Raw genomic sequence first — 23,553 nt, forward strand, 5'->3', positions numbered from 1 at the left:
GACAGCAGTGATTAGAATCTAAGGTAAGTCTACATCTTTTTATCGATACAGTCCGGGAACTTTCGGATCACACCTCGTACAGTACACTAGTTGTACCAAATGTTATTGGGAAATTATTAAATGTAATAGAAAAATATATTTTTGTATGTGTAACCTAAAAGTTTTCATTTCAAAAGTTAATGAAATCATATTGAGGTTCTACTTTATATAAATTGTTAATTTAGTTGGATCATATATGGTAACCTTTTTTTAGACAAATTTCCTCAAGAATTTTTTATTAATCAATCCACTACTGTACATAACTTGAAAAGGTTAGGAATAACAGAAAACTCATTTTCATCTCCTTTTATTTTCATAAAAATACAAAAATAGTAATGATTTATAATTGACATTATTTTCAAAACTCATGTGAACAAAATCTTCAGAAAAATCTTTATATTTATATATAGGGTATTGACACTCGTCGTGGAGTCATTTATCCTTATGTATGTCTCGGGAAGACACCCCTTAAATTATGAAATCTGAAACATCCTGTATGATATCACTCGCATGACTTGATCATCTCCTGATAAGCTGCTTGGCCACTATCTAAAAACATGTCTAATTTATCAAAAGATTGCGGCAATCTGTCGCGTTCATACTTTAGTAACGCCTCTTTCTCTTTTGATACTTGCAATTTTATCTCATACTCTTTCATTCGTACCTCATGCTCTTTCATTCTTGCCTTATGTTCTTTCATTCTTGCCTCATACTCTTTCATCTTTGCCTCATACTGTTTCATTTCGGCATCATGTGCCTTTTTCATAAATTTCATCTTCATGCTGTGACTGTCCTCTTGCCTCTGCCGACATGCAGCGTACTCATCGGTAAACCTCCTCTTTTTACTTCTGGTTGTCACTGCTGACACGGGGGAGGTGAAAGAGCAAGTGGGTGGAGGTGAAGCGACAGGAGTACCGGGTGATGTAAGAGGATCAGACAAAGGTGGAACTACTGGTGAATGAATAGGGAGTGTTGGGGAGGGTGAGGAAATTTGAATAAGAGAGGGAGAAACACAAGTAGAAGGGCCAGATAGTGAAGTACAAGCTGCACCGGAAACAGAAGAGGCCACTGACTGGATAAGAGGGCTCGTGTTAGGGACAGTTGAAGAGGTAATAAGGTTGTGAGAGCAGTAACTAGAAGAATAGCTGGGATAAGTACACACAGGAGTAGCAGAGGACAAAGCTGGAGCACGTGACTTGTGATGCTGATCTTCCATACCTGCAATTCAATATGCAACACTAACTTTAGCATACAGCCCCTTTTACCAACAGATACATACACTCAATCCCTCTTAATTCAGCATGCATTTTATTTGGAATAAAGCAGCACTTTTTCCAGATGCTAAAATATGGAAATGATTTTTGGCATGTGCTGGAATAATCTCAAAAGTGTCTTCAAAGTACGTAAATAATAAAAAAATATGAAAACTTCCAATTTATTGAAAATTCACCCAACAAAATGTTTCAGTAGCTCTAAATTATATTAGAGAAAGCCTTGATGCTCTGTACTGTACTGGGGATTTTTGTGTATATATTGGAAATATCAGTTTCTTCTTTAATATACAAATTTCGGGATAATTTGTAAATTCTGTTATTATGCCGAATTAAAGGGGGTCAAGTGTTTATTTTTTGTTTTGTTTATATTATAACTCATGAGGAAATGGTTAAGAGATTGACAAACTTTAATAACAAATGTGGATATGTGATAAAACACTGATTCAATGTTGCTGTTGCACAGCTGATATGAGTCACTTACAAACATCCATATCCAGTGTGGGCTTTTCTGCTTCATTCATTGGGCGTGAAACAAATGTCTCGTAGACATTGTCAGTCATGTTGAATTCAGGGCCCATCATGGAAGATGCAATAATAAGCTCCTCACTGGAGTAGGGAGGCTTCGGCAAAGGATCAGCACCAGTTCTCTGGACATTCTTCCGGCAATTTACCGCTTCCTGCTTAACTCTTCAGAAAAATGAAAAGTAAATAGCAACCTTAGATACAAATTGGCGGTCTGCATTACCATATTTTTCCTTGTCAGAGTTATTTCCTTATATATTGCAGTAAAAAAATAAAATTTCTAGTGTAATCCTTGTGTTCTAAGCTAATAAACTTGAATACAATACTGTACACTAATATTCCACATAAAAGTGCTTTATGGCTCGAGTCAAAATATCAGGACTTTCGACCTATTCCCATTAATTGCATTTCCACATTCAAGGTGGAATAAAAAAATTTGAAATGGGTTATATATATATATATATATATATATATATATATATAAATCCACAATGGAAACGTGGATAAGATAAATCTTGATAAAATCTGCGGGAAAATGGAAACAACGGATTGCTTCAATGGTCTTTTTTCAAGACATCTTCAGAGGCCTCTGAAGATGTCTTGAATAAAATATATATATATATATATATATATATATATATATATATATATATATATATATATATATATATATATATCATGTAAATCCTATGAAAACATGGATAAGATATACTGTGGGGTATGCTATAACGAATGGATTCTACAGATATTCCTATAACGAGCGGTTTTACCTCTAAAATTGAGAATGCTATAATGAGCGAAACTCCTACAACAAACATTATTATTATTATAATTATTTTTTTTACTAATTTATTGGTTTTTATTACAATATTAATGCTATTCTTTATTTCAGGGTTTAGATGCATAATTATGCACTTTTACAATTTTACAATTTTATATTATATTTTTCGGTGTTAAGTGGTTGTATTTGGGGGCCTGGAGCGGATTAATCCTATAACGAGCGAATGCTATAATGAACTAGGTTCTAGAACCAATTAGATTCGTTATAGAACCCACTATATATATATATATATATATATATATATATATATATATATATATATATATATATATATATATATATATATATATATATTAGGGAATGGCCATTGGTCCAATACTGCTAAGACCATGGAAAAAAGAAATCATTGGTATGTAAATCCTAATATTAAAATGGACAATATTTAGAGGTAGCTCAAGTCAATTGAAGTTTTATCCTTTTGGCAAAAAATACGAATATTCATAATATGCCGGTTTATTTTAAAATTTACATATTGAGCAAGTTTATGTGTACACTGTACATATAAATGATTAATTCCTTTTTAAAATGAAACTGCAGTGAACACGCTTACATCAATGGGTGGGAGAGGTGTGGACAACCCATTCATTGTTTTCGCTTTTTGCTTGTAAGGTCCTGTTTTGATGTCCCTGGTTGTGACCGCCTCTGCTCTTCAACAACCTGCAGCAGATGTTGACGCTGGTCTTCACTCTTCGTGATCTTGCTGTTGAATGCCTGTATCAAGGCAATCCCTCTCTCTGCAGTGTCGTTGATGACTCTGAGACCACCCACAACTGCGACGCCAGTTTTGAAGTCTTCATCATCAGACCATGTGTCAGGTTCCTTGGACAAAAAAGAAGTCTTCATTTTGAGACTTTCAAATAGAAAGTTTGATCCTCTAGAAGCAAAGTCTGAGAGCTGCTTTGTGGGAAGGGAAGATGTGGCAGGAAGAGCAGCACGTTTTGGTGAATCCTCGGTCGCCTTCCTCTCAACGATTGCCCGAACTATGTTTGTCTTCATTGTTGCATTAACTTGTGGATCGAAGAGTGCAAGACCCACCAAGCCTTCACTGAGGTACCACAGGTGACGACCGAAGACTGTGAGACATGTTCTTGATATTTTGACGTCGTGGTACTCTGACAGGTCTTGGAGGAGCCGCAAATCATTAGCAGGAGCGGAGGATGGAACGGAGGCCGTGAACCATGCACTGACATACACCTCTAGCACAAAGAATGTGAATCGTTTCAAGCCTAATGTCTCACGAGCAGTTAGTTTAAACTGATTAGCAAAAATCAGGATCTTCATGACATAAATGAGCTTAGCCATCCACCGTGCTCGGTGAAGTGCTCCGGGCCGTCGGAGATTAAACTTGGGTAGAGCTCCATCGAGACACCTGATTGCTAGCTCCAGTACCTCACGGTAATCATCACGTGGCTGCTGCTTCTTGCCCAGATGATGTTTCCAGCAACAGATGAGGTCATCTCGTTTCTCGTACAAACTTGGAGGGAGGTCTGAGAGAGGGCTGTAGTCATCTTGACTGATGTCCTTCCACTTATGCTTGAAGCGAGAGAAGAGAGTATTATCTGGTCCAGAGGAAGGCCCCATGCATTCCACATACGCTTTCTCGGCAACAAGCTCAAGGATGTGGTGACGACACGCGAGATGCAGAAGACGGCGGCCGAGTTTCTGCTCCAGAATGACACATGCCCCCGACAAGTGCCCAGTGTTTGAAGCTGTTGTGTCAAAACTGAGTGCTGAAACATTCTCTGATATTTTCCACTCTTCCAGCGCTGCACTGACTGCTGTAGCAATGGCCTGTCCAGTCCCTGACAATAGTTTTGGGACACCAAGCAGCTTTTCAGTATTGATTCCGGAGACAAGAATGGCGATTCGGTCAACACTCGCTCCTTGTTCATCAGGAATAATTTTTCCATCCCAGTGCACAGTGAGCACTTCACTAGGTTGAAATTTTTCTTTAATTTCGTTGGCAATCCCAGAACGGTGGGTCGCTCGCGAAGTACGCACTGTCTCATAGTTTAAAACTAGTTCCATTGGGTCATGACCTAGACTAGCAGCCGTGGCACTGACGATCCGGAGAGCAGAGCGGTGACTGATCCCAGTGCGGTCCAATGTACTTGACAATTCAGGGGTGATAACTTTGAGAGTAGCACGCAACAAGAGCGACGCACACACACCCACCGTCACGTCTCACACACAACTGATGCTACTGTACCAGTCAGACACTGGCACACAACCTCTTCCCCCTACCCCGACTGACACCCGCCTCTCCCTCCCCTCTGCATTGCCAATAGCTGCACCAGCCAAAATACTCATTACTCATTTTTAGAAAAAATGTTAGGAACAACTTTAGTTTGAATTTGCATTCTACATATACCTGCAAAGTTTCATAGTAATCGGTTCATAAATAAAGAAATTAGAAAAAATCAATAATAATTTCAGTAGTGTTAACTTCAAATGGCTTGAGCCACCTCTAAATATTGTCCAAATGACCCAGGATTTCGCCTGTGTTCTTTTTTCATGGGTACGCAGTATTGGACAAATGGCCATCTAAAAATAAAAACTTTCACTTTTTATTGTCACCCTATATATATATATATATATATATATATATATATATATATATATATATATATATATATATATATATATATATATACACCTGTGAGTGCACTCAGATTGACTAATGGTCCATTACCGGTAAACAATATGAGAACTGTATTAGACTGTGACTCTGGCGGTATTTGGCATTTATTTCGCCGTGAATCGATCGTTGTGTAGCTGTAAAACATATCTAACTGTATTTATATCGTCCAGGGAAACTTATCATTATAAAAGAGGCGACATTTACTTGAACCTAATAGAACCTGACCAAACCAGCCAAAGAAACCTACCTAACTTCCTAGCTGAGGGGCCCCTGTCATATTAAACAGAAAGTATCTAGCCAATCAGAGCGCATTCACGGTAAAATAGCATTAGTAGGAACTTAGTCTGTCATGGCAAAATATCTGCCACTAAATAAAAAAAATACTAATAATTCAAATAAATTGGTGTTGCTGCATTTAAATTTTTTTTTATAATGATAAGAACATCTGTGGAAAAAAAAATAACTCTTTCTGGTGGTAGCACTTCAGTTCTCATAAATAAACAAACTCATTACTGAAACTTACATAGGATCACCTGAAGAACCCTCACCCCAGAGTGTTCACCTGAAGAATCATCACCCTGCCCACATCCAAAACAGTATTAGCTTTATAGGGTCTTTTAATATTAGTGCTCCGTTCTATCTAACATACTACCTAATCAGGGGGGCTCTGCACCCCCCTGGACCCTCCTGATTAGATTAGGTTTGGTTGGTTTTTGGTGATTTTCCATTTTTTTCATATATTTCTAATACCTAAAGAAAGAACGGTGCATTACTATAAACTGACCACGCTATAGGTTAAGTTAGGTTAAATTTGGTTAGAACTTCACCTGAAAAGTAGGCGCCTTGTCAAATTCTGGGGTGACGACTCTTAGGTGACGCCTTATACAATATACATAGCCCTATTTGATATTAAAGTGAAGATTCTTACTTTCTTTTGATATGTTCAAAACTCCTTTTGAGCTGTAAGATGGACCGCTGCTCCAGGAGCGTGTTCATGTTGTTGAATTCAACAGCAATGTTCTCCCATGCTACCTCCTTCTTTCCGCAAATTCCAGGACCTGTAGACTTGCTTTGGGTAATGTGTTCCCGCTCCTTGATTAACTTGAGGAGCATTATTCGTTGTTTTTCCATGAGTGGGGCAGCGCGATCTTTGTTTTCCATACTGTGGATGGCTGTTGTATATGTATATCCGGGTATATCCCTGATCCTCTCAGTAGGTGCATGCGGTTAAAAAAATATAAGGTTATTGTAGTGAATAAAGCAGGAGACACATCAGTACGATTCAGAGGCGAGAGTAAGGCTTCTGCATTGAGCTGGATTATGGGCCGTATTCTCAGTCCTCTCAGTGTTGATTTGTATCGACATTGGACCATTATTCATAAGTCGTTAACACTGCCCGACCGTCGTATGTGAGCCAAATGAAAGAACTGCCATCGTGTACACTATACTGTCGTATCCCGATGGTCGCTCTGCAAGAAAGACCGATTCATTATTGGTACGTCGGCGACTTCCCTGGCTGCTCTCGCACAATTTTTTTTATTTTCTATAACTATTTATTTAATTCTTGTATTCCTTCTGCTCCTCACCTCAGTAAATTGCTAGCCTATATGTTTATGATTACTTAATTGCTTTTACACTGACACTGGCAGCAAAATCATAATAAAGAGAGGAAGAAGGTGATTGTTAATAATAATAATAATAATAATAATAATAATAATAATAATAATAATAATAATAATAATAATAATAATAATAATAAAATTTAATAAGAATAGGAATATCATAAAAATATTGATTACATGAGAAATTCAAGTAGCTCACTGAAAGATAGGATTATTTGGGTAAGATACTGATAAAGTTTGGGCTCATATCTCGCATCGTCAATACCTGACCTTAGTTTAGAGTTTAGACTATTATGTCTTACAACACGAATAGATTTTAGAATAGTGCCCGGTGTAGCAGTTAAAAGTGAGGCGTTAGGTAAAAATGAAGTGCCAGACGAACGACTCATTGGGACAGCAGTCAGTTGGCATCAGTAAGTCTCAGTCTCAGTTGAGGTCAGTTCCGCTAAGTTGATGGACATGTATTCCTGACACGTACGTGCTTAGACGTTTGGTATTGCTTAGATCATATTATTTTAAATGCAGTTTAGAAAGTTTTACCCTAAGATCAGGATGTTGTGTGGATGATATATTAAAACAGCGGCAACTCCTGGTATGCTGTGGCGTCATCAACCGTGCGTGAGCAGTTGTCTCGGTCTTCGGCTGCTTCTGGTCTCGGGCAACTTATAGTCCGTTACCGTACTCCGGTAGTGTGAACTGTTACGAAACTTAAAATTACGTACTACACCGCGCTTCTGTCACTAGATGGTGAGTTTATATTTTTTCTCTTTTATCCTCTTCACCACTGGGCGATCGGGCTGTCACGCACTGTTGGCATGCACTGGCTTTGCTGGATGTATCTGACCCTGCTCCAGTGTTGGTCAAGCGGTCTTGTAACAGCTCACACTCGGTTCCGTCACAACACTGGCAGATTGTTCCAAGAGTTCACAACTATCACCCCGAAAAAGTTACCCCTCACAGTTTTCTGGGCCTGCGGCTTCAACCCAGGTACAGGTAAAATTGTCATTTCGGTCATGTAGCCTATTTTAGGATTCTAAGTTTTGGAATCAGTTCAGCTAGACTGCACAGTCTTTTAGATATTTGCCTTTTTTGGGGCGATGAACTGTAAAAGCACTGCAGTATAGCTTATCAAAGAACATTTTCATGTGACAAACTTACGAGAGTTTTTGGTCAATTTATAGTACTGTATCACCGGGTTTTATTTCGCTATTAAGAATAGGTTTTTCCTATGTATTTTGATGAGTTTTGAACGAATTTGATAATCATTTCCACCGGAAATCACGTGTTTTTAAAATCCCCCCCTCCCTCATCCAACAATCATAATGGAAAACGTTGGATTTCTTTTTTAGAACAAATAAAAATTATATTACCAACCAGCCAAGAAAACCTAACCTAACCCATTGTCATGCCCCAGACGCTTAAAGAGCGAAGATGGAGGCCTGGAGCGACGCGTGAGCAGGGGGTCAGACCACCTCCGCCCAAGTAAACAAATCACTCCAGTTGTGACTGAGCGAAAGTAATATTCTTGAATAATTGATATCTCGGTTATCCTTAATTTTCGGTGGAAATATCATAGAAGAAAAATGTCTTGGAATTGTGTAAACATTACGAGATACATATTTTTAATGCAGAAATGAAGACCGGTGTGATACTATAAATTCACCGTGTTTGTGGACATCAGACACTGCAAGTTCTAAAAGGTGATTTGCACAGTGCCACACAATCAGATGCAGAAACATTGCTATCAGTTTGGTTCCAACACCAGCATTCCTGCCCAATATATTAGATGCACCTTCACAGTCAAAAGACACCCAACATAAGACTAAAACTCTGTGGTAATGCAAAGATCTTCTAGTCTTGCAAGTAGAACATCCAATTTTTGCAGCAGTGGTTATAATAAGCTCAACAAGTTCTAAAATGCACTCGTGGCTGCATTTGCTCCTGGAAAATAAACATACAAATAATCAATGCTGTCTTTTTACTTATTGATAATAATTCATCAATAATAACACCAATCTTGAGTTTTTTGCAAACAATTTCAGTCACTAATTTCTCTCTCATAGCAATAGCAATGTGAACACTAATGTCTGCACAAGACTAATCACTGTGTAAAACGCATCCCATATCACCTCCATTAAGCACCTGAAGATCTGTGAGGTAGGGCAAGTCACCGATGGATATCCAGTCTTGCATATACTGTAAGCAATTCGAAATACTTGTACAATGTACTCGGCAGATAGATTCTAAGCATGACAAATTTTGTTTTGCTACGATGTTTTCTAAAGCTTTGTTTGAAGCTGCTGATGTTATTTTTTGTGCATTTTTTTTTTATATTTTGTTTCTTAATTGTTGTGTTTTCTTTGTTCACCGTAGCTTCCACACTGCCACCTTGCCATTCACAGCATATAGCTAATTCTTGTGTTTTGTCAACGCATAAAGTTGAAATATTCTTACACATTCACACGAAAACCAAGTTTAACTTGTCTTGTATAAAGCCACCCATATTCCTTTGGGATATCATTCAACTCCTAATTAGGTACAGTCTTGGTTGGCTTTGCAGTGCTTGCATCAATTTATTTGTTTTGTTCCTGTACATATAGTATCTGTTTTGTGAAAACCAAACATGAACCTGACATCAGCCAACAGGCAAGCACTGATGTCCTCACGTCACCGTATAAATGTAGCAACTAATTCCACCGTTAAGCCCGTGTTCACTGTGGTGTTGTAGTTGTAACCTGTCAGTTTCCAATATGTTTCTTTTGATGATTGCAAAACTTTTACTGTATTCATTTAACTAGAAAATATTTTGTGTACGTTCTTACTACGTCCCAAACACTACTCTACTAGTTTACAAGGTGGAGTGATTCGCAAACAGCTGGTCGTAAGACAGAAAAGTTTGAAATCGAGACAGAGCAGGTCTAATACAGACCCAACCAACTTATATGATAAATTATCCGTAACTTGTGACACTACCCACAGGTCACACTAATTACAAGTCTCACACAACAACCACAGGCCACAGTACCCACAGGTCACACTACTGATGGTTATAAATATTAAGTACCTTATATATCCGTGTATTATTACTCCAAAAGTTATCAAGCTGTTACCGTAATGTGCGATAATAATCATAATGTTCTTTGTACTCATGCACTGCAAGGTGATGATTATCCACAAGAAGTGAGGGTATGCAAATGGTCAAATTGGAGAAGTGGGGGGTATGTGTACCCCTACGTTACCTTCCATTTCGAGCACTGGTTTTAACTCTACATTTTCCCTCATCTTCAAATCTCTGCCCACTTTGTAAGAAAGCATTGTTGGTAGTGGGTCATATTTCCATACTGTATATAATTCAGCGATGAAATTAAAGGTACTGTACTGTACGTGTACCCATATATTAAGAATTTCCAGCCCATATCATCCATGGTGTAACAATGCTGGCAGTACTGGATTGGAAATTACGGTTAGGATTGAGTCATATTTGGATGTCAAAATTGTGAATTTGAAGATGACAGAAAAAAAGATCCGTGTTTTGCAGGATAACTGTAAATTTGTAATACTTTGTTTATTTTGCCATTGTTTGCCAAATGATTGCCTCTGTTTTTATGTCATTGCAGATAAAGTTAGAACACCCATAATTATGGCCAAACAGAATAAGGAGGTGAAGGTGAAGATTGTGGATGGGAACTTTGGTACAATGTGTATATATGATGACGAAATATTTTTCAATCCACCACTGTATCAGCAGCGCTACCAGAAAGTTAAGGACAAGATTACCTCTGTTAGTAAAGGAACATTTACTAAGGTAAGATTTGCTAAAGATCCTAAAATTTGTCACCTTTGCTGTAAGAATCCCACATGAACTTGTATTTTCTATTGTTTATGTTTCTCTGCATGTAGAGAATTTGATAAAATGCACTGAAACCTTTCAGTTTATCATTCTTGCTTCTCATCATCTTATATTTATAGAGACCTTCCTTCAGTTACTGTACCAGTCTTTAGCATCAGAAACTTCTTGACATTTAAGTGTATGGGAGCAGTGTGTACACTACAGTATTTGAGTTATTTAAACTGGAAAAATTAGGAAGATTTGGATGAACAGATACTACACATAGTTCAGGCTCTGCTATAGTGTACAAGTTCATTTTTGCTTGGACCAAAATTTTTATAAGCAGGGGAAGTTTTTGTTAAATGAAAAAGAGGTGTCAATTTAGGAAATATGTATCTCGAACGTTCATTAAGCGAGGGATGCCGTACTCTAGTAGGCTACAGGAAAATTTTCTGACTAGGCTTTTAAGTTTCTTCTTTGTAATTTTTATTTATCGGTAAATTTTAATAATTCTGTGTACAGTATAACAAAATTGTGTTTTAGTTTTATAGTAAGTGTATAAAAATTGTCTTCATGTGCCCGGCAATTCACATAGGTAATGCAAAAAAAATATTTGAACTAGCTATGAAATATCTTCCTTGTAATTTATTCACTTGTCGTAAATGTTAACAGACCAAACAAATATTATCTGGTTGTACATACTGTAAGTTGCTATGTTCTGTTGGTGTGAAGCTGTTTCTTTCAATGGTTGTAAGACATTTATTAGCCCGCTGAGGTTCCTTCGGAAACAAAAACACTTGAACTTATGGTTCGCTTTTCTGATTTCCTTTGTACCTCAGAATAGCACATTTAAATGACATCTTAGCATGTTAATATAAATTTATTGCCACACATGTACAATCACTGGCCTTGACTGGGTGCTTAGAACAGCCAAGGATACTAGAATACCAGACTGCAGTGTTAAAATCGTGCACACATATGAGCTTCTTGTGTTTGCGCTGGTGACGCACAACACATACATGAAAATGATGATGTCACTTACTTTGGCATAACTATGTTGATATGGTTATATGTCTCATACTTGTATACAATACCAAGCATGCATCCCACTGACGTGCATGCATTGAGAGATGGCTAGTGTAAACTGTAGGCTTTAATTTGTATATTTGTAATATCAATAGTGCTTTGGTTGCTTAGGTTGAGTGTGCGTAGTTTTGTGTTTACTTTGAAATGTTTTGTTAACTTTTGATGTTACTTTGATTGTATTGGTAATGGATGTGCTGCCTTTATTGAAAACAGAAGGATCTTCCGTACACGTGAAAGGAAATATGTGTGCAACTGGCATAAGAAGTGTGATTTATGGCAGTGAAACATGGGCAGTTGCTGAGGATGACAGATGTAGGCTTGAGTGAACTGAATTGAAAATGTTGAACTAGATGTGCAATGTAACATTGAAAGACAGGGAACCCATTTGAAAGGTAAGAGGGCAGCTGGGTATTGAGAGTACTGTAGTGGTTAGACTAAACCAGGCTGAAGTGATTTGGGTTTGTGGAAAGGTGGATGAATCTAAATGTGGAAGGGAGGAGAGCCAGGGGCAGACCAAAAATCTGATAAGAAAGACTGCAAGATAACACAGCATGGACAGTTGCAATCAGGGTAATCATGGCAAACTTGGAAAATGCCCATAAAACATTGTTGTTGTTGATTCTGTAAATTTCCTAAATACTTTTCAACATCTTTTATAAATAGTTTATTTGTGTGAGGCCACTGTACAGTATCTTAGTACTGTACTGTAATATCTTTAAATTGTTATTATGAAATTGAATCTGTTTCTTAAACTATTTTTATTACAGATTATTATCATTTTAAAATGATTTTGGTAATTTCAGGTAGTGGATGTGGGAGATCCAAAACTTCAATTTTTTCAGTATTTGCAAGCTATACCTGGAGTACGGGAAATTGTGTTCCTTGACAAAGATGACAAAACTCTGAAGGTGAATATATAACTGAATTGCAGTTAGAATTGCTTTTTTTATATATATATATAACTTGGCATCAGTCCAAGCATATCCATGTATCATATGCCATTAAGTCTATTAATTCCATCTGAGGCTTAAACCCTCAACACTGATGACTGGCACCAGTGTACAATCAGCCTAGGAAGTGGTATCACTGTTTTCAGTACGATGTGCCCAAACATCAGTATCCGGTAACTGCAGTACATCTAAAGGCTGGTGAGAGCCATTACTCCATTAGTGACCTTTAACATATGATGAGTAACTATGGTTGAGAAAGTATGAAGAGTGACTGTGGTTGAGACAGTGTGAAGAGTGACTGGTTGTGATAAAGGATGCAGGGAGGTAGGAGTCACAACATTTTTAAAATGGTTTTATAAGTTGGCCAACTCTTCAGAGAAACTTGTTTGAGCTAAAGAGTTATACAGCTTGCTTAAGTGTAGTTGGCTAAAGAAGTTAATGTTAACTTTTTTACCTAAGATTGATGTGTCTACAGTCTGTAGGCACTTCATCTTTCCTTCACCCAAAAGGGACACCACAACTAAGTCCATGATTTATTATTTTCTTTTTCCCACTGTAACCGAACCCTTCAGTGGATAGGAGTAAATCAAGACTGACATGGAGCAAGGTTGTATGAAATGACCTCAGAGATAAGAACGGATGAGGGAGGCTGCAAGAGAACTGCACGCCTTGAACAGCTGCCATCGGGTAATGTCGGCTAACCCCCACACAATGGAAAATGGTTATAAAACAGTGATGACTATGAAAAAAAAATTTCAATATGGAATTTCCAATTTCATGAGCTTTTTTCTTTTTTCTTTTCCTATTCAGGATTGTGATTACCGCATCAACCCTCTGAACACTGACCTATATATTTTACGCGAGCTCCCCCTTAATGTGAAGGCCGTGTGTGGGGATGTGACAAAGTATGATCCTACTTTATTTGGAAGTCAGGTTGTCACCATGATTGAACTGTAAGTTGTACGTTTTGTTTTGAATAGTAAGATGTTTTGTTATGGCTTTTTTATTACCCGGTATTTTTAAATTGTTTACATACTGTATGTGATGGATTATGTATGGGTTTTTGGAGGGTGGCCGGTCCCTAACCCCATGAATTTATGTTCTTATGGGATTAATTAATTTGATAACCGTTGATTCACTAACCAACAACTTTTCCCTGTCCCTATATGTGTCAGTTATTGTGATACATCTACTGTATATACATAAATTTCCACCCATGGTTAAAGATCTGGTATACAGTTAATAAACTAAGGACACTTTCATCTTCAATTACAAATATATGATCTCAATTATAATTACATACCGTGGTGGGTGTGTAAGCCGTGATGTCCCGTTACGCATTTAAAGCCCAGTAACCCACCACCTCATAACACATTTACTTCCCACATATGCTCTTTATTTTTGGTATTTTATAGTTTTATGTTATATTTTCCATATTTCTAAGCCAGATTAGAATATTGTAATGATTTTTTCACAACTTTTATAGTTTTATTACAAGTAATAATATAAGAGGCTGCTGGGCTGGCAAGTTGGCCATATGGTTTATAGCCAAGGCCTTGGCTAGAACCACCTCCATACACATTCACTCCTCACACTTATACGTACATACCCACGCTCTTCATTTTCTTGTTTTATATCATATTTTCTTTATTTCTAAGCCACATTAGAGTATTGTAATTATTTTATGACAAATTATATACTTTCACTAAAAGTAACAAGGCATGCAGCAGCTAGCCTGGTGAATCCGAGACATAGTTATATCCCACCACCTACACACACATACACACCCAGGCTCTTCAATTTTCTTATTTTATAATTTTATATTATAATTTCTTTATTTTTAAGCCACATAGTTTATATAGAGTAGAATAATTGTTAAGGAAGTACGTTTTTCTGAAACGCATGCCAGTCAGCTGTGGCCTGCAAAAGATGGTGATGCATGTTGACATTGTTACATATAATGAAACTATACAAGATGTGGAAAAATTATTCAATGCAGTACTCTAATGTGAGTTAGAAATAAAGAAAATATAATATAAACTATAAAATAAGAAATATAAAGAGTATGGGTGTGTATTCTGTGTGGGAGGTGATTGTAAGTGTGGAATCAGTGGGCAGTTTGTCAACAGCACATCTGGTGACTCGGCTGGTTAGGCCTATTTTAGTTCAAATGCGCACCACACAACCACCTCTCCTGTAAGTTTACTTTATCCTATTTGCCACTGATTGTCAATTTAATTTCAGCAGAGAATATTTAGAAAAAATAATGAAAGCATAAAAAAAGCAAAAATTAAACAAGATAGTGCACACACTGCATCGCAGCTCATGGGGATGTGCTGCCTCTGCTGACTGACCCTTAGCAACTGTTGCTAGGGGTCAGTTGGCAGAGGCACACAACTCAAACCTCCTCCCTTGCCCAGTACATGCGGCAACTGAGGCCGAGAGAGGCGCAGTTGGAAGTATCTCCACCAGCCATGTGCTCCCACACTCACTGCATCATTTTTATTTTTTTTCCTAAGCCAAGGGTGTAAAGTTGAATGCACGTAAGTTAAATGCTCCTGAGATGCGACACGGCTGTACTGTAACCATAAGATTGTCAAATGTTTACCAATAGGAATGAACAAGTTGAAAGTAAAAAGTGTCAAAACTGCATAAATAATAATACAGTAAGTAAAGAGATACATTATGATGTACAAAACAGTACTGTATTAGTTTTACCTCTTTCTTACAAGAATAGCCTGAGACACTAGACTGCACCCCACTACCTAAGAACCCATCATGAAAAAAAAAAAATTATGACAAAAAAGTGCAGACAATGTTACTTATGTAAACACAGGTTGACCAGAAAAGGGAATGAATCTGGCTGTAAACTTGATGCTCATTGGCTGAAGAGCCACGAGATGCATCCGTGATGCTGATTGGTTGCTGGATAAGGTAGATTCGTTTCTCTGGCATGGAATAGAAATACACTTTCTCAAGCTCAAACACACATGGTCCACTGCCCTTTTTAAAATAATGGAAAATTACCAAGTGATAAAAATGAACCCACCAAATATAGACCATGTGTTTGTTTTGATAGAACATGGATAGACCTTTTGTGTACCACAGAAGAAAAATTTTTTGGTCTATAACAGACTCGTCACTGTTCAATGGAATGCCTCGTATTAAATAACTGGACTATAAGAATGTTTTATTATTAAAGCTTGTAGTTAATAAGGATATGATGGTAGATTAGTTAACTTGTGTAATATTGTTTCCCGATACAGAATTGAGCACCTTGAAATATCAGAGCTGCATGCACTAGTCAAGTGTGTGTTCCAAGCTGTAAGACCGAATTTGATAATCATAACTACTCCCAATGCTGACTTTAATAAATATTTTCCTGGCCATACTCCAGGTTCATTCAGACATTGGGATCACAAATTTGAATGGACAGCAGAGGAATTTCGTCATTGGTAAGTTTATAAATTTTATTTGGTAATGAGGAAGTTTAAAGTTTGTTTCTTGTATATTTCTTTACAACTAACTTTAAATGGGTTGGCTTAATACAGAGAGAGAGAGAGGGGGGGGGCTCTTTTATTATCATAGATTATTGTTTGAATGCCATGAAATACAGTAGTACTTATTTCTTGCCTTGAGCTGTTCACTGTAGAACATTAGCAGAGGGTTCCAGATTTTGAAGGTCCCCCAAATCCATAAAATCTGGTTTGATTTTTTTCTCCCTAGGCTGCTGGATTGTGGACAGTGAACCTATAGTTGGGATGAGGCAACTTGTCAACCCTTCCTTCTCTATTAAGGTTGCTGAGGTGTGATCCAGGTGGAATGTTTTTATGGCTAGTTATTGGTGTCTGACATCTTATACTGTGTCAGCTGGATGATTCTGTCTGATACATCCAGTTATGAAGAAAGCATTGCTCTTGTTTCCATTTGTTCTTGAATTATGATAAGCCTTGGTTTTATAAGGACATAGTTTTGCTAAGAAATGGTTTTTTTAGGACATGTATTTGCTAGGTTATGGTTTTGTTAAGAAATGGTTTTGTTAGGACATGGTTTTTCCAGGTCATGGCTTTGTTAAGAAAAGGTTTTGTTAGGACATGGTTTTACTAGGCCATGGCTTTGCTAGGACATGGTTTTGCTGGGATATTTTGTGATGGTTTTTAGTTGAACATAAGCTGTGTCCTGTTAAGGGGTTTCTGTATATAAAAGCCAAAGTAAGAAAATTAATTATAATATATATATTATTTTGCATTACTCTTGATATTTAATGTATGACGTTTAGTTCTTTAAAAGAAGATTTATGCGTCATCCTTTATATTAGAGTCTTAATAATAACTAGCTTAATTCTTCCATTCCCAGGTGCCAAGAACTTATAGAAGATAATAGCAGTTACTCGGTGGAATATTCTGGGTGTGGATTGGGACCTGATAACACCTATTGTACACAGATGGCTTTCTTTCTGCTGTCAACTGAATACCAAGAGGAATTATTATCATGCATTGTAAAAGAGCTTTTGAATATTGATGTAAAGGATCCCACTTGTTGTGAAGAACCTGTGAAAATGGGAGAAGTTACAGAGGGTGTAGCGCCCTCTGTTATAAGAGAGGATTCGTATAAAATAATTGCTGAATTTGATTTCCCTCTTGATATGCGCACTCAAGAGGAAAAGGACCGTGACTTCACTTTAGGTCGATTTTATTCACTAATAAACTACCTGTTAACAGGTGAACGAGATGATAAGCCACAGTTGAACTGGGGATTGATACCAGAAGACACAGAGTGTTCCCTTGATGACACAGAGTGTTCCCTTGATGATACAGACGATGAGCTCGTTTTTTTTATTGTACAATATATTAAAAATGATGAAGAAATCGTTGAAAAACAAAGGGATAACAATGGTAATGTTTTCTACATAGTGGATCATATGTATGCAGTGCTTCCTCTCAAACCTCTGACACAGTGGGTGAACATTGCAGCTGACCATGATATATCACACAGTCTTATAAGGTATAGTTGACTTTACTTCTTCATATAGAATAATTTTCTTTTTTTTTCTTTTTTTTTCTTTTAGGAATTGGATTATTTTTCTGCTTTGAAGCTTACAAATGATGAAGAAAGGCAAGTAAGATACTGTTATGTATTTGCATAAGAGTAATACAAATACCGTATACACTCCCAAAATAGTATTGCCCCCCTGGACCTGATGTATTTGGAAATGAACACCATAACAAGCACAGCAGTCTCAGTTCAGTTGGTATTTCTTATTGTGAGTTGCACCTTTCATTCTTTCTTCCTGCACCTGATAATCACCATGATATCTGCAGTATATCACCTATTCTCTACATAATGTAATGAAATAGAGTGAATTGTGATACCATATGCAAAACCAATAACATCATGAGTACCCCCGCTGATTTATGCACCTTAGATACTATTTGATAGTATGGGTTGCCAAACTTTGTTATGTTTTCATGAACCAAGGTTACATTGGAATCGTTTTGAATGAAATATGAAACACTGTGATCCGATATTACATTCTTTTGTAAATACCTGTACAGTGGTCCCTCGGTTAACGAGCACAATCCGTTCCAGCAGGTTGCTCGTTAACCGAAAAACTCGTTAACCGAAACCATTGTTTCAATGGGTTTTTGGGTAATTGGTTCCAGCTCACCGAAAATTGCCTAAATTCAACAAAAAAGGTAGAAAAGTACACTTACTTTGAGGTGTGTATGTAGAAGGCTCCTTGATGATGATGATGATGATGATGATGGGAATTAGAATGGGGGTTGAGGAGAAGGAAGAAGAGAAGGCATTGGGGTGGAAGAGAAGTCACCCCATGGCACCATTTCACCCATAAAATTTTAGTTCTCTTGGTGTATTTCAAGATTATTTTCTTTAAATCAACACTGCACTGCATTATATATTGTCAATATGTAAAATATATTTCAAAATGACCAATAATTTGCTTGGAAACACAGAAAAAAAGCGTTTAGTTGAAGAGAGTCTCAAGCAAGAGGTTACCTCCACTGAAAACAGAGACTAACGCCTGCCTGGTGTGTTAACAGGCTGGATGGCACGCCAGAAACTAGTTTCTTTACCTTCAATTGTGTTCAATAATTGTTAAAATGACTAAAAAAGTTAATATTAAACTTTTAAAATTATTGAATAGTATTAACTTCCTGATATTTACTAAAATAGTAAGGAATTTAAGCCCGAAAACCGATTACTGTATTGGCGGACTAATACTACAGCTGGTGGACCGCCAAATGCAAGCGAAAACATGTTGAAGTCGGCTCGTAAAAAACTCGTTAATCGTGGGATTGCTCGTTAACCGAAGTTAAGAATCTTATGGAAGGTAAATTGTTAACCGAAATCTCGTTAACTGAAGGACCACTGTATAGTAATTACAAGTGTATTACTGTATGATGCCATATCCAATTACAATGACATTATGATTTACTGCATTTCGATATTATTTCTACCTCAATTGATGAGGTAACAATTATGAATATAACGTACCATCTCATAATTCATGCTGGCAATGGAACATTAACTGATACACACTACGAGACGATGTCGTCAAGTCCTCCCATGGGATTGACCGTCACCCTGGAGACTTCACAGGCAACACGAGGCAGTATCATTGCCCTTCACGACATAGACCTAAGCTAACAAATATTGATTTACAGTTCCAGGTTTACTGTTATTCAGAAAGTGATATTTCTTCATGTCTGTCAGTGCAAGCTGTGTTTTCCAATGAGTCTCGGGTACTAGTGTTGGTCCTGGGTTTCCAGCAGAAAACACTCACTACTGTATTTGACTGCCGTTGATATATTTTTTATTACATTAATATCATTATTTTATTTTACTAAAGATGGAGCACGGTGATTCACCATAATTACTACAAATAGCAGAATTAATAACTGGCAACCTCACAGATACTAGGAAGGCAGACCTACCAACATAATGCAGGAATCACAATTAGTCATCTGAAATACAGCTTGTATTTGTCTAGTGTGACACTTTATATTGATGAGAAAGGGGGGCTGATACTTTTTTGGGAGAGTGTACAGTACAGTGCAGTACTTGTTTAAACCTTTGTGTTTAAAAATAGTATTATCCTTATTTTTAGAGTGAGAGTAAATGAAACTCTAAGGAAATAAAATTTATGAAATGATACCCAAACCAGAAATACACGAAGAAATTATTTAAAAAATGAGGATGTCATCATAAAGTATCTTACATACAGAAACTGTATACCCCGGTTTACGATTTCCCTATCTACAGTATTTTGCTTGAATGATGGCGTCGTATTAAGACCATCCCCCATTTATAATAAAAAAAATCCGCATGAATGATGGCAATCGTCTGGCCAGAGTGGAATATGGAACGTATCTCTTGGTGCACTTGTCTATCCACGTGCCGCCACATGGCCACCTGGTGCAATACAATCCCAAGCTTTGTTTCATGGTGATTGCACATGGCCATGATTATGTAGCTCAACGATTATCGGTGTTGTTACTTATCGTCAGTGTTTTTTAACCTTACAGTGAGGGGACATCACTAACGTTCATATTGTACTCTATTTTTGTGACTAAAGTGCTTTGCGTTCTGCTGTGAACATGCTATGAACAGTGGCAGCCACTGTCATTATTTTTGCATTATCATCGTTTGCTCTGTTTTTGTAACTGAAGTGAGCAGTGTAACTTTGAAAATATCGGGGAAGGCCAATGCACCCTGGAAAACCGTGTCTCTGGAGGCCAAGCTTGACATTATGAAGCTGTATGGGAGTCAGAGTGATGTCTCCACTCCACTTTCAAGAGTTCCCTTAGCCTCGAAGGGGGCATGTGTTGACAACCAGGCCTGTTCTTAATGATGTGGTGAGTGTTGTTTATTTGTGTTTTAGGAATAGTATTAGTGTAGGAATACTGGCATATTACCTGCACTGATACTACTACAGTACTGTATACCAGTATTCTCGCTGACACCAACTGTAGGAGCATCAAGGCTACCATTATCCTTGAACAACTACATTGGATTGGCCATGTTACCCAAGTGGACAACAGTAGACTGCCAAAGCAGCTACTTTACAGTAACCTAATGAATGATAAACGTAACACTGGCAGGTAACGGAAAAGTTATAAGGGCAGTCTTAAGACAAACCTGAATAAGTGCCAAATCGACCCCCTCATCTGGGAGACGATCACTCCACACTGTAATGCTTGGAGGAGCACCACACGGGAAGATGTCAATACTTTTGAGTTAGCCTGACTGCATACCGAGGCAGACAAGCACCAGTACTGGAAAAACGCTGCTGCTGCCCCTCCCACACTAGATGTAGCCCTCCATATGTGCAACCTCTGGATGCCCCCTTGAGTCACCTCAGAGCTCACCAACAAAGGTGACATCTTATTAACTCGCATCATTGTATCATTGCTGGATGATCATCATACTTGATTCCGAGTGACAGCAAAGCAGCAGCAGTAGTAGTAGTGTCGGAATTTTATTTTCAGTGATATGTGTGGGTGTCGGACTGGCTGATTAACATATCCCATTGAACCCCATGTTATAATGATCCAGATTTCTGATATTTTGACCAGTGATGGGATTTACAGGAATGTAACCACTATTGTAAACAAGGGATACCTGTACTTGTGTTATTTTTCTGTAAATTTTTCCACATTTTAACCATTATCTTTAACATAAGTTTGAGTTATACCAGTTACATAGTTTTACAGGTGCAAGTACAGTATTTTCTCAATTTAACGAACTAATTCGAGCAACCCCTTTCCGTTAAATTTCTGCTAAATCGAATTTCCGTTTTTTTCGCACGATTTAGTGAATTAGTTTGCTAAATTGAGCGTGATTCCGTTAAATTCCGCACCAAATGAGCAGCTTGGCACTTAGGTTTGTTTACATCCACTCAGTCTGTGTTCTGCCTCCACCCCGTGTGTTGTTCACTGCTACCTCTCGGTCAAGTAACTACTGTGCTCAGACATCGTGCTGAAAGTCCCTTAGAAGTCTCAAAAAGGAAGTGGAGTGGGGGAGAAAGCCAAAAGAGTGCAGCTATCAATTAGATAAAGTTTGGAAAAAATTGAAAACAAACATCGAATCACCTTCATTATATTTTCTTTACTGTTTTTCCAGTATGACTGTGGCAGGTGACTGCTTTGAAATTACTGGTAGTGGTGCAGACTGGCAAGGAAGGGTACACCTTGTTACCCTTTCTGCTACATCTTCAGATGAATCTTTTGAAAAATCTTTAGAAGATAATGACGAGGACCAAGATGAGTGGTTTCCTAATGACGAACATTGTGAACATATGAATAAGCAAGTTGTTGGTTTTAGTAACAATGAAAACACTACAGTTAACCCTGAAGCTGATGACTACTGGGATGTACCAGTTGATCCCAATGACCCAATTTGGAATTAAATGTCAAAGAGCTGGAAAATTATTTGTCTAGTTCTGGCTAAGACTTTATATATATATATATATATATATATATATATATATATATATATATATATATATATATATATATATATATATATATATATATATATATATATATATATATATATATATATATATATATATTCCTCTTAAAATGGGTGTTTTGAGTCCTTTGGTAATTTCAGCTGGTATAAAAATGAAGGTTGTGTTTCTTACCTTTTTTTTGGCGGATATTTTTCCTGACAAATTAAGGCCTGTGATTATATCACTGTAATTCATAAATTGAATGGAAAATAATTACAGTAATGTCTGTTTAATATTTAGCAAACAAAACTATAAGAGGATTTTGTCATCTACTGTATTTTACAAGATGTTTGAAATGCAAATTAAACTTATGGTACAGTCTCGTTCAAGATTCTTCGAACACTGCTGGTGACAGCTGGCAACTCAAGGCCGTTTGTTTACTATAATACGTAGCATAATATAATACGAAACAACAAAGCCCAACCATTAGTTAAGCAACAGGGAACTAAGTAACCAATCACCGATAACCTTTTACATTCATTCATAATTTTAACTACGTACTATAGTAAACAAACGGCCTTGAGTTGCCAGCTGTCTCCAGCAGTGTTCGAAGAATCTTGAACGAGACTGTACACTACTTCCTTACATGGGTACAATGCTGTACTACTGTACTTGTGTTTCTAAACTGCCACACAACATTGTATCTATACTGTTGCCAAATAAGTTTCTTCCTGTATTCCAAATCTTTCTCAACTATGTAAAGGAGTTGAAATCCTGTTTAGAAACAGTTGCTATATTGGAATTTAAATGTTTTCTCTTTCTTAATGTCACTGAAAAATGGCATACAAAAGTTTGCATGTGTGGACGTGTTTGGGAACATGTACTGATGATCAGTCAACCAAGAGCTTGAGATTTGTTGTTGTGTTTCTTTGTAAATAGATGATCAGTGTACAGTAGTTCATTTTACTTTAGCTTGATTTATAATGTGGAAAAGTGAAAAGTCACTGAAATTAATTACTTTGTGTTACACTCATATGATGTTTATTGTACTTACAGTAGTTTAATTTACTAATTTCAAAAGGTCAAATAGTATAACAGACTTACCTTCACAAACTCTTTCAGAGCATCTGTGAGAGCTTTACACACTTTTTGATTGATGATGTATTTAGTGTTTCTAATTCTTAAACACCTACATGACTGGTAAATGAGTCCCCCACGCGTGCTAATTTATTGTTGTAGGGACGGAAGCTCCATATTTTGTACACTATTCAGTT

At 37.2% G+C, this 23,553-nt stretch overlaps 2 protein-coding genes across 10 annotated transcripts; one reads left to right on the forward strand and one right to left on the reverse strand.

Annotated features, from left to right (window-relative positions):
- Positions 1–345: 345 nt before the first annotated feature.
- LOC121866490 lies at positions 346–7,567 on the reverse strand. The gene is made up of 4 exons (XM_042366212.1): positions 7,480–7,567; positions 6,246–6,786; positions 1,795–2,000; positions 346–1,257 (listed from the first exon to the last, which is right to left on the reverse strand). Exons 2-4 carry the CDS (start codon positions 6,476–6,478, stop codon positions 542–544), a joined length of 1,155 nt encoding a protein of 384 aa, XP_042222146.1. The 5' UTR covers positions 6,479–6,786; positions 7,480–7,567; the 3' UTR covers positions 346–541.
- LOC121866489 lies at positions 7,325–22,298 on the forward strand. 9 transcript variants are annotated; one of them, XM_042366206.1, is made up of 7 exons: positions 7,325–7,413; positions 10,557–10,744; positions 12,658–12,762; positions 13,615–13,757; positions 16,071–16,259; positions 17,161–17,808; positions 21,949–22,297. In XM_042366206.1, the coding sequence occupies exons 2-7, from the start codon at positions 10,580–10,582 to the stop codon at positions 22,232–22,234; spliced, it is 1,536 nt and encodes a 511-aa protein (XP_042222140.1). In that variant the 5' UTR covers positions 7,325–7,413; positions 10,557–10,579; the 3' UTR covers positions 22,235–22,297. The 9 variants fall into 9 exon arrangements, with proteins under 9 accessions (XP_042222140.1, XP_042222139.1, XP_042222135.1 ...); XM_042366205.1 differs by lacking the exon at positions 7,325–7,413 and adding an exon at positions 7,565–7,686; XM_042366201.1 differs by lacking the exon at positions 7,325–7,413 and adding an exon at positions 7,755–7,932 and having other exon boundaries at positions 21,949–22,298.
- The last annotated feature ends 1,255 nt before the right edge of the window (positions 22,299–23,553 follow it).

The sequence above is a fragment of the Homarus americanus genome, unplaced genomic scaffold (genome assembly GCF_018991925.1).
Source record: "Homarus americanus isolate GMGI-L3 unplaced genomic scaffold, GMGI_Hamer_2.0 scaffold16430, whole genome shotgun sequence".
Classification (NCBI taxonomy): domain Eukaryota; kingdom Metazoa; phylum Arthropoda; class Malacostraca; order Decapoda; family Nephropidae; genus Homarus; species Homarus americanus.

What these genes read in the sequence shown, in the direction of transcription:
- LOC121866490 (XM_042366212.1), bottom strand. Translation starts at nt 6,478, where the DNA reads ATGGAAAACAAAGATCGCGCTGCCCCACTCATGGAAAAACAACGAATA. An exon ending in TTTGAACATATCAAAAGAAA is followed by an intron (nt 2,001 to 6,245) that starts GTAAGAATCTTC and finishes ATTTTTCTGAAG; the next exon opens with AGTTAAGCAGGAAGCGGTAA. An exon ending in CACACTGGATATGGATGTTT is followed by an intron (nt 1,258 to 1,794) that starts GTAAGTGACTCA and finishes ATTGAATTGCAG; the next exon opens with GTATGGAAGATCAGCATCAC.
- LOC121866489 (XM_042366201.1), top strand. Translation starts at nt 7,755, where the DNA reads ATGCACTGGCTTTGCTGGATGTATCTGACCCTGCTCCAGTGTTGGTCA. An exon ending in CGGCTTCAACCCAGGTACAG is followed by an intron (nt 7,933 to 10,556) that starts GTAAAATTGTCA and finishes ATGTCATTGCAG; the next exon opens with ATAAAGTTAGAACACCCATA. An exon ending in GTAAAGGAACATTTACTAAG is followed by an intron (nt 10,745 to 12,657) that starts GTAAGATTTGCT and finishes TGGTAATTTCAG; the next exon opens with GTAGTGGATGTGGGAGATCC.